This window comes from Suricata suricatta, chromosome 11 (genome assembly GCF_006229205.1).
Source record: "Suricata suricatta isolate VVHF042 chromosome 11, meerkat_22Aug2017_6uvM2_HiC, whole genome shotgun sequence".
Lineage (NCBI taxonomy): Eukaryota > Metazoa > Chordata > Mammalia > Carnivora > Herpestidae > Suricata > Suricata suricatta.
Window position 1 is genome coordinate 17,135,902 of NC_043710.1, and position 10,152 is coordinate 17,146,053.

Sequence of the window (10,152 nt, forward strand, 5' to 3'; positions counted from 1 at the left end):
TTTCTCCATATAAACAATGGCAGTGAAGACCCTGACCGCCCAGCGGGGGCTGTAAGGAACGGCACGGTGTTCGGAGTTGGCCGAGGCAGGCAGCACTGCAGGTTTGGGAAGTGAGGATCCACGAGACCCTCCCCCAATGGAGTCATGCCAAGTAGCGGGATGCGGGAAGAATATTCACGAAGCACAAGTCCACCTCCTCAGCCATGAGCCAGTAGATAAGAAGACCAGACAGCGAAGGGAAGGAACATGCCCCAAGTCTCACAGATCGTCTGTGCCCTTCTAATGCCCTGTCTCTTTCTCTCTCTCGCCGATTCACCAATGGGCTGGGGACATTAATCGGATGCATGTTTGAAGGCCAAGTATGCGGAAGCTGGAGGAGCAAGGTCAAATCTCAGAGGGAAAGAGCGTGGTCTTTTGGGGAACCTGCTGGATGCGCGTTAAACCAGACATGTGAGCTCAGGCAGGTTCCTCCACTCTCTGTGCCTCAGTTTTCTCCCCTATGAAATGGAGCTAACACTGGCTTCCACTCGAAATCCCTGTGAGGAATAAATGAGCCAATGCAGGCTGAGCACTTGGGAGGTACTCAGTAGATGCTAACTGAAATAACGCTCACTGCAGTCTTGATGTTTTAACTTAGAATCCGCGAACAGCATCAAGGTCAAGAATGCTCCCTGGTCCACTTCTGCTTTGAGTTTTAGGTAGCCGCTCTCCTCTCCGGCGAGGATCGAAGAATCTCTCTCCCCGGCTGTCCCTTCCGTGCGGCCTCAGAGTCCGGGCTATCGAGACAGAGCCGCCGTTTCCAGCTGGAGGTCAGAGGTGAGACCCCGGCCCTGCTGACTTCACTAAACCTCTCTTGGGGAGTCACTGAACGAGGCAGAGTTTGAAGGGTCAGGTCATTCTGTTGATTTAAAAAGCAGAACCCAACCGGGGCTGTGCTCCGGTTTAATTTTCTGGGATAGCCTTGACTCTGACACTGTTTCTTTGTCCGGTGCTGAGCGCTCTGTCTGGTTGGGTCAGTCTGGCCACCAGAGCTGAACAGAGCCAGCCAGGCCTCGGCGTACTTGTGGCCAGTGGATTCCTTTGCAGCTCCCTTGGGCGATGACTTTGGGGGTCCTCCCTGGGGTGGCTGCCCATGTGGGGCACCAGCTCTTGGTCAGCTGGGGGTGCAGGCCTGCCCCTAGGGTCATGGTGTGAGGGACAGTGACTTGCTAGGAGAGGATGTGTAGGGGGTGGGCGAGGTGGGTGGAGGGCCCAGGACTCCAAGGGCCAGCTCCAGGAGATAAAAAATGGCACTGGGATATTTGGAGCCCTGAGTCGGTGACGTCGTCACCTGACCCTGGAAAGCAGTCTGTGGGGGCACAGGACACAGGACAGAAGGTGTGGGAAGGGCAGTACTGACAGATCAACCCCCCGCCCCCCGCCCTCAGAACCCCTCCCCTACCTCTCCCTCTGCAATCCGCTGGCCACAGGACATCTGAACAGGCTGGGACCGCCGGCTAGGCCAGGAGACCCGGCATCTGCGGACTCCCCAGCTTGGAGCAGCCCCTCTTTGGTGAGTGGTTCGCTCTTAGAGCAGCCCCCGCCCCAGGGCCTGGGAGCTGAGCCGGCCTCTCATGGGGCTGACTTCCAGATGCTCAGGCTGGCACCTTGTTCCAGACCCGTGGCACACCTTTCATTTTCCCTGCTCTCCTCTCCCCACCCGCCTGCTTTCTCCATTCCTTCAGGCATCCCTTCTGTTCCTTCCTCTCCTCCCTGTCCTGCCTGGCTCTCAGGGGGCCATTCCTGGGTCACACTGGGGTCTCTGAGCTCCCCCTGTGCACAGAAGGGCTGAGAGCCTAATGGCGGAGGCTCTTGAGGGTTGGCTGGGAAGGGGGACCCGGAGGAGGAGCCAGCTGACTCTGCTGTCAGTGGGGGGCATCTGCTCCCTGCCTGGACCCCTTGCCTCTGTGGCCAGAAACAAACCTGGAGGGTGCTGGGGCCTGGGAAGGGATGGTTGTCAACAGCCCCAGGCCTGTCCTGTTCTGAGCCAGTTGGCTCTCACTGCCCCCCAGGAGTCCTCAGCTAGAGTAAACTGGTCACCTACATCCCTAAGTTGGGGAGGTGGGCTTGGCACAGTTGCCCCCCTTTCCGGCCCGGTGGGCATAGGTGAGTGGATACGCATGGTGTGCAGGGTCTTTTAGACACCAGGCTTGGGTCAGGAGGAGGCATCTGACGTGAGCTCCTTTTCCTCCTAGGGGTGGGCAGGGGATGGGGGAGAGATGACTCTGTGGGGGACCAGGTGCCTGCTCACGGGGGTAGAAGATGCAGGCAGGCCCAGGAAATGCTGGCAGGGGTGACAGGCAGTGGCAGGGGAATGGCCTGAGGCCAGGACTGGTGGGCCCCTGAGTGTCCAAGCCAGGGAAGCCTGCTTCTTGCATAGTAGAGCCCTGCTAAGGAGCTCAAGGTACCCGATGGGAATCCCCTGCAACCTGGGGGTGTGGGTAGTCAGTCGATCAGTCCCCAGAAACTCCCAGGAGCCCCCACAGAATGGGAAGTCTGGCCTAGAAGCTGCTCAGCCCTTAGGTGCCTGTGTGAACATTGGGCTGGGAATCAATCAGGTAGGTCCCAGGGGCCTCTGGAGACCAGCCCTTCTGAGGGAGCAGAGGGGGCCGAGGGATGCACCCGCACCTGGCCGCTCCCTGAGGACTGCCCACCTTTGCCCGCAGATCCCGCACGGTGGAGAAGCAGCCCCATGAAGGTGCCCAGCCATGCAATGTTCCTGGAAGGCCGTCCTCCTCCTTGCGCTGGCCTCCATCGCCATCCAGTACACGGCCATCCGCACCTTCACCGCCAAGTCCTTCCATACCTGCCCGGGGTTGGCAGAGGCGGGGCTGGCCGAGCGGCTGTGCGAGGAGGGGCCCACCTTGGCCTACAACGTCTCTCGCAAGACCCACATCCTCATCCTCGCCACCACGCGCAGCGGCTCCTCCTTCGTGGGCCAGCTCTTCAACCAGCACCTGGACGTTTTCTACCTGTTCGAGCCCCTCTACCACGTCCAGAACACGCTCATCCCCCGATTCACCCAGGGCAAGAGCCCGGCGGACCGGCGCGTCATGCTGGGCGCCAGCCGAGACCTTCTAAGGAGCCTCTATGACTGTGACCTCTACTTCTTGGAGAACTACATCAAGCCGCCGCCGGTCAACCACACCACCGACAGGATCTTCCGCCGCGGGGCCAGCAGGGTGCTGTGCTCTCGGCCCGTGTGCGACCCCCCGGGCTCCGCCGACCTGGTGCTGGAGGAGGGGGACTGTGTGCGCAAGTGCGGCGTGCTGAATCTGACGGTGGCCGCCGAGGCCTGTCGCGAGCGCAGCCACGTGGCTATCAAGACCGTGCGGGTGCCCGAGGTTAACGACCTTCGGGCCCTGGTGGAAGACCCACGGTTAAACCTCAAGGTCATCCAGCTGGTCAGAGACCCCCGTGGCATCCTGGCCTCCCGAAGCGAGACCTTTCGAGACACGTACCGGCTCTGGCGGCTCTGGTACGGCACCGGGAGGAAGCCCTACAACCTGGATGTGACGCAGCTCACCACAGTGTGCGAGGACTTCTCCAACTCCGTGTCCACCGGCCTCACGCGGCCCCCGTGGCTCAAGGGCAAGTACATGCTGGTGCGCTACGAGGACCTGGCCAGGAACCCCATGAAGAAGACCGAGGAGATCTACGGGTTCCTGGGGATCCCCCTGGACAGCCACGTGGCCCGCTGGATCCAGAACAACACGCGGGGCGACCCCGCCCTGGGCAAGCACAAGTACGGCACCGTGCGCAACTCGGCGGCCACGGCCGAGAAGTGGCGCTTCCGCCTCTCCTACGACATCGTGGCCTTTGCCCAGAACGCCTGCCAACGCGTGCTGGCGCAGCTGGGCTACAGGATGGCCACGTCAGAAGAGGAGCTCAAGAATCCCTCGGTCAGCCTGGTGGAGGAGCGGGACTTCCGGCCCTTCTCGTGACGGGGGCTCCGGGGGCGGGGGCGAGGGGCACGTGGTGTCGGGTTGGATAAAAATGGACCGTTTTTAACTGTTGCCTTATTTCCCCCTCCCTGTCTCAGTGTCCCTCCGGCCCCCCGCCCGGCCTCCACTTCCTTCTGCCCCTTTTCGTCTCTAAAATTTGCACTATGTCTCAGACAGGCATCGCCCAGGGCAGAGGGGGCGCGAAGCAGGGGAGAGCCCCCACCCCATTCAGACACACGGACGTTGGGGCTCTGCGTGGATGGTGACAATGTTTACAAGCACCACACTCACACACACACACACACACACACACGGGCGCCCGCTAGGAGAGATGCACACCCCAATCCACAGAAATTCTGAGGCTTTTCCCATGGACGTGGTCAGGGTATGGTAGTTTTTGCACTGTCTTACTTCCACAAGGTAAGAGGTTAAAAAGAAAAGGCCACCTCTCTCTAGTTTATGAATGGTGTCTAATCCCTCCCGGTCCTGCTTCCTGCCCCCAATGCCCCCTGTCCCCCCACCCCCACCCCGGAGCAGAGAAACTGCCCCCTCCTGCTCACCCTTGCCTGTCGGTGAGCAGGTTTTTACTGTGAGGTGAATGTGGACCTTGTTTATTTTTCCAGTCTGTGGCGGTGCTGTCTGTCTGTCTGTCTGAGTCTCGTGGCTGCCCCTGGACCAGTGATGGCTGATAAATCTTATGGGTTTCTGATTGATCTTGGGGTCCATCAGTGATATTTCTTTGTGCCAAAAAGAAAAAAAAAAGTGGATCGGTTTGCTAAATGAACATTGAAATGCTTTATCTGTGTTTTCTGTAAATAAAAGCGTGCAATAATATCTGGGTGTGATTGTGGGACACTCTGAATCGGCAAGGGCAGGCCTGGGGTGGGGGCAGGTGTTTCTGGTTGAGAGAGGAGAGAGGGAGAGGGGGAGGTGCAGGAGGGGATTCGGTGGCCGGTCTCCAGCTGTCGGATCTCCTGCTACCCTCCTTGCCCTCAATACCGAGTTCAGTGGTTCATTTCCATTCAGTCAGTCCAGACCAGGCACCTTGTAGCCAGGGGTCAGGTTCAAACCACTTAACAAGCGGTAGGGCTTGCTGAATCGATGTCCAGGAGTCAGGATGAGGTCCTGGTGACCCCTTTCTGGGCCACGTGTTGCCCCTTTAAATGCTGGGTCTGTCTGGAGCCTGGATAGCTGGGGAGGGGGACCCTTTCGGGGTCGGGGTGGCTCAGGGCTGTGGCTGCTCATCTGTGGCCTGGACGAATTCCAGCGTTTTAACAAGTAGTGCAGGTGCGCTGGTGTCTATGCTGGTGGATTATCAGCTGTGTTTATTTTTCTTCCGATTCTTGGCAATCTAGCAGCTTCCTCCGAGCAACTTCCCCAGCTCTTACTTCAAGAAAACAGCTGGCCCCTGGGGTGGAGGTCACAGCTCTGTTATCCCGGGACAATGAGAGCCCCTGGGGTTAGTCCCAGTGGTCCTGGGTTTCCTTTCCTGAGGAAACTCACCCTGGGCTGTGCTGTGAGTCCTGAGTTGGGAGGATATGGATTCAATGGCTGAAGCAAATAACTGAGTTAATAGTAGCCTCATGGAGATGGGCTATTTTGTTGTAACAGTGTGTGCAGCATAAGCCGGTCAGGGCCCAGAGGGTGTCCCCAGGCCATGCGCCCGGGTGTGAGGGGCCCAAGCTCTTTCCATGTTCCTGCTCCATTATTCTGAGGTGCTGCCCTTGGCTGTCTCGTCCAAGATGGCTCACTAGTTCACGGGAAGAAGAACAAGAAAGGAGGGCACAACTCTGCCTTCTGTGAGCTAACCCCCGAAGTTATAGACGTCACTTCTGCTCATGTCTCATTGGCTAGAGAGTGGTCAGCATGGCCGCCTGTAGCCGCAAGGGAGGCTGGGAAGGGTAGTCAGCTCTGCAGGTGGCTGTGACCTCTGAAAGGGGCCAATGACCCAAAGGCTTATCTTCCTGGGCTTCGAGTTTCCTTTCTGCAAAAGGGAGACCGTGTGATTTACACCCTCCGGCTTCTCGAACAGTGGGCTGGGTTGGAAAAGTGTGTCAGGTCTGGTGGGCGGGGCCTGGAGCTTTTGAGGCCCTCTTCTCAGCCCCTGGTTCCCAGGCTCTGCTTCTCCAACCTGTGGGGAGTGAGCCAGCCAATGAATTGGCTTCCTGGAAAATGTGCTCCAGTGATCAGCACTTCCCTCAGGGTTCTGGCCAGCTGTTCCAGCGCTTGGGGAGGGCCTGTGCCCATGGAGGCCATGGCTGGTTGGTTCTTGTCATAGTATGGTAAATGGTGCTATGACACTTTTCTCCCAAGGAGGTCCCCTGTCTTTTCTTTCCCACTTCGCTGCCTTGGATTGTCCTAGAGCTGGGAGGTTTGTCTCTTCTGGATGGGTGGCTTCCTGGCAGAACCAGAAGCCACCAGAGCTGCTGGCCTGGTTGGAGAACCTTTCCCCTCAACTGCCATGACAGAAGACTTCCAGAATGCTGACTGGGGCATTAGAGGAAAGTCCTGTTTGGTGACAGAATCACTCATTCATCAAAGTATTTCTGACTCTTCTGTGCACCGGCCCTGGGGTTATGGGTACTCCTTCAAGAAAGGCTAGTGGGAGGCAAGCAGATAAAAAGATGGTTACAAAGCATCATGCCTGCAGGTGTGTGCCCCACAGGCAGGGCTGGGTCCCGCACACATTTGGTCCTGGAAACCACAGGCCACTGTACTGAGTCACAGGCTTCTTCCCTAGGCCTCACGGTTTCCTTTGATGTGTCTTGGGTCTTGGGGGCCTAGAGAAGTCAAGTAGGGCTTCTTCGAGGTGGTGTTACCTGAAGTGAGTCTTGGAGAGGCAGGCCCTGGCCCTACACGGGGTGTGAGAAGATCACTTCTAGCTGGGAGAGGAGCAGGTGCAAAGACACAGAGGTGAGATGGTGTGAGGCATTTACAGCAAGGCAGGCTGCGGGCAGGGATGTGGGGATAGACTGGCCTCCACAGCACATCCTCAGCTTCTCAAGCTTGGCAAATCCATTTTACTAGTTCACCCAGGGCAGCTCAGCCTTCGGGGGATTTATTCATGATGACCAAATACACATGACAGAGAATCGGAAAACAGAGGGCTCAGCTGCTTTTAGGGAAATGACCAAACTCCTACAGGGTCTTGGAGGTCCCGTGTGTCCTAGTCCCCCCCACCCAGCCTCCCCCCAGCCTCCCCCATGCCAGGCTCTCCTTCACTCTTCCCTCTCTGCTCTCCTTCTTTCTTTCAATTCCTTGAACACACGGAGGTAGGTTGTTGTGGTTGTAACCCCTAACTTACTCGCACCAGACGCTGGGCTCAGCCACGTGCCTCACACTGGCCAATGTGATGATAGCAAGTGTGACGGGAACAGAAACACGGAATCTATCTGAGCTTTGGAGGCTGCCTGGTGGCAGGCTTTCAGGGCATGTGAAGGAAGCCCACCGTAGCTTGCCGGGCAGTGGGGACCGTGAGGGGAAGAATGGGAGCTGTCCAGGCAAGGCCAGCTGGCTTAGCCGACTCAGCTGGACGAGTGAGTCCTCGCCAAGATCAGCCACAATGCGACCTGTCTGGCTGACCCACAGAATGGTGGGTTAAAAAAAAAAAGTGATTGTTGTTTTTAAGCCACTAAGTTTTGGAGTGACGCTTTATACAACAGGAGTGAATGCCGGTCCTCTCTTTTTCTAATTGATGTCCACTCATCCTTTGCATCTCAGCTTACTTATCGACACTTGCTTGGTTGGACCAGGTCGGTTCTGCTATCCGGAATATAGGCCTGTATGTGACTGACTGTATGTCTCATACTTGTATGTCCTGATTATAGCCCTTGCGGCTCTGTATGCTCCTCCTGTACGCTTGAAATCACACCTTTCATGACAGGACCTGGCACATAGGTGTTGAATAAACACTCGTTGAGTGAATAAAAAGGTGAATGAGGGGCACCTGCGTGACTCAGTCGGTTGAGCATCCGACTTAGGCTCAGGTCACGATCTCACGGTTCATGAGTTCGAGCCCCATGTCAGGCTCTGTGCTGACAGCTCAGAGCTTGGAGCCTGCTTTGAATTCTGTGTCTCCCTCTCTCTCTGCCCCTCCGTTGCTTACACTCTGTCTCTCTCTCTCTATAATAAGTAAAGATAGGGGCAACTGGGTGGCTCAGTTGGTTAAGCGTCCAACTTTGGCTCAGGTCATGATCTCATGGTTCATGGGTTCAAGCCCCGCATCAGGCTTGGTGGTGACAGCTAGCTTAAAGCCTGGAGCCTCTCTTTGGATTCTGTGTCTCCCTCTCTCTCTGACCCTCCCATGCTCATGCTCTCTCTCTCTCTCTCTCTCTCTCTCTCTCAAAAATAAATAAAAACATTTAAAAAAAGAATAGTAAAAGATAAACAAATTCTAAAGAAATGTGAATGAAACAGGTGCTCCCCACTTATTCGCTTGCCCGGAGGTCTTCGTGAACAGTGAGCAAGTCGGCCAAGGGATCTGCCTGAGCCCGGAGGCAGCTAATGCCCTTCCCGGTGGTTCTGAAATGTTATGGGGGTTGAGCTGAGTTTTGTTCCTGGAGTCCACATCCTCCCTTTCTCCCTCACCCCCATTCCCAGGCCCCAACCATAGTCAGCAGTTCCTTCCTAACTTGACATTGACTTTCCTGTTTCTTTGTGGGGGTGCCTCACCTGCCTGGCCACCTGTTACAGTTTCCAAAGTAAATGGTCCCAAGGAGAATAGCAGTCAACAAACGCGTGTACAGAACTTTACAGTTTACAAAGCATGCTCCCCTTCCTGTTAGTCACACCGCAGCGCAGTTTCCTGCTGACACAGAGGCACCTTTTCCTACCCAGGAAACGGTGGTCAGAGCACCACAATCACAGGACTGGGCCTGCCCCACCTCTTCTGGCTTAGGTCCCAAGGAGTGACTTCCTGGTCTCATCCCCACGCTCAGGGTCCCACCTCCCCATAGCTCTAGGGCCCTGGTCTCGTTGATTCTTTTCATCACAGATTTCCTCTGTTTGTGTCTTCCCACCTGCTCACTCGTTTCTCTTCTCACCAACAGCAGGTGCTCTTGGGAGCTCCCTGGGCTCCACTTCCCATGATCTCAGAGGGGGCTGTCCAGGACAAACGTGCCCTTCCTGGCTCATCCCCTCCCCAGGGAGGAATTTCTCCCTGTTGAACGACTTTCCTCGTTGGGAAGGAAAAGAAGCGGAAGAAGCATGTTCACGGACATATTGAGAGCACACACATGCTTCTGTTTCCTGAGGGCTGGAAAACAGGCTGGAATCAAATCCACATTAGGCAGGTGGCCAAGGTGGGGACCCGTCAGGGAGTCTGGCTAAAGATATGGGCTGAGTGATCACCGTGGTAGCCTGGGCATCGTGTGTACATGTAGGCGCGACTGGGGAACTAATGCCCAAGTTGAGGAGCTGGCTGGCGTGGGGGCCTGGAGCCTGCCTGCTCAGGGCACACGCGGACAGCTAGCAAGGCTTCACCGAGCCCCAGAGTGCTCCCCAGAAACCTACTTTGGTTCTGCCAACCTGCCCGTCTCCCCCTCCACTTCCACTCTTTGCATCCAGGAATTGTCACCTGTTGATGACTTGTATTTGTGATTGGGTGGTGCTCTCGCCTTGGGACCACTGTGATTAAAAAACGTGGCTCTGGGTTCCAGTCCCATCTTTGCCCCTACTTGCTGTGTGACCTTATGCACCCCACTTAACCTTCGGAGCCTCCACGTCCTTACCTATACAGAGATAACCATCTTAATACCTGCCTCGGAGGGAGACTGGGAAGACTGCAGAAGGTGATGCATTTAAGTGCATAGCGTGGTGCTTTGACCTACAGGGAAATGCTGGTCATTAAGGTGTCAAATCACCATCATCATCACCATCATCATCATCATTATTATTATGATCATTACCATTTTGCCCACAGTTCCCAGCAAGGCGCCTGGAATATGATAGATGCTCACTTGAACAACTTTTTTTGGAAGGTTTTCTAATTTGAACTGCTACCAGTGCACAAAGTTACACTCAAATAACGTCATGGCAGAGCTGTCTTCTTATTGGCCAAGGCCTAGAACTGGAGGCTGATTAGAGGGAGAGAAGTGAGGGACAACCAGATATACCCACGGAATGGCCGCTAAGCATCGGGACAACTGGCCTACCCATAGGGCGGCACCTG

The 10,152-nt window shown here is 56.2% G+C and overlaps 1 protein-coding gene across 3 annotated transcripts; it reads left to right on the plus strand.

The window, feature by feature from the left end:
* Positions 1-30: 30 nt before the first annotated feature.
* CHST1 (carbohydrate sulfotransferase 1) lies at positions 31-4,817 on the plus strand. Of its 3 annotated transcripts, none has more exons than XM_029956874.1 (4): positions 31-816; positions 1,428-1,552; positions 2,706-3,941; positions 4,607-4,817. In XM_029956874.1, the coding sequence occupies exons 3-4, from the start codon at positions 2,748-2,750 to the stop codon at positions 4,670-4,672; spliced, it is 1,260 nt and encodes a 419-aa protein (XP_029812734.1). In that variant the 5' UTR covers positions 31-816; positions 1,428-1,552; positions 2,706-2,747; the 3' UTR covers positions 4,673-4,817. The 3 variants fall into 3 exon arrangements, with proteins under 3 accessions (XP_029812734.1, XP_029812735.1, XP_029812736.1); XM_029956875.1 differs by having other exon boundaries at positions 1,470-1,552; XM_029956876.1 differs by having other exon boundaries at positions 2,706-4,817.
* The last annotated feature ends 5,335 nt before the right edge of the window (positions 4,818-10,152 follow it).

Bases quoted from the DNA above. Each gene is read 5' to 3' on its own strand.
- CHST1 (XM_029956874.1), top strand. From the start codon at position 2,748: ATGCAATGTTCCTGGAAGGCCGTCCTCCTCCTTGCGCTGGCCTCCATC. The intron at 3,942-4,606 runs GTCAGCCTGGTG...TTATTTTTCCAG, and splicing joins AGGAGCTCAAGAATCCCTCG to TCTGTGGCGGTGCTGTCTGT.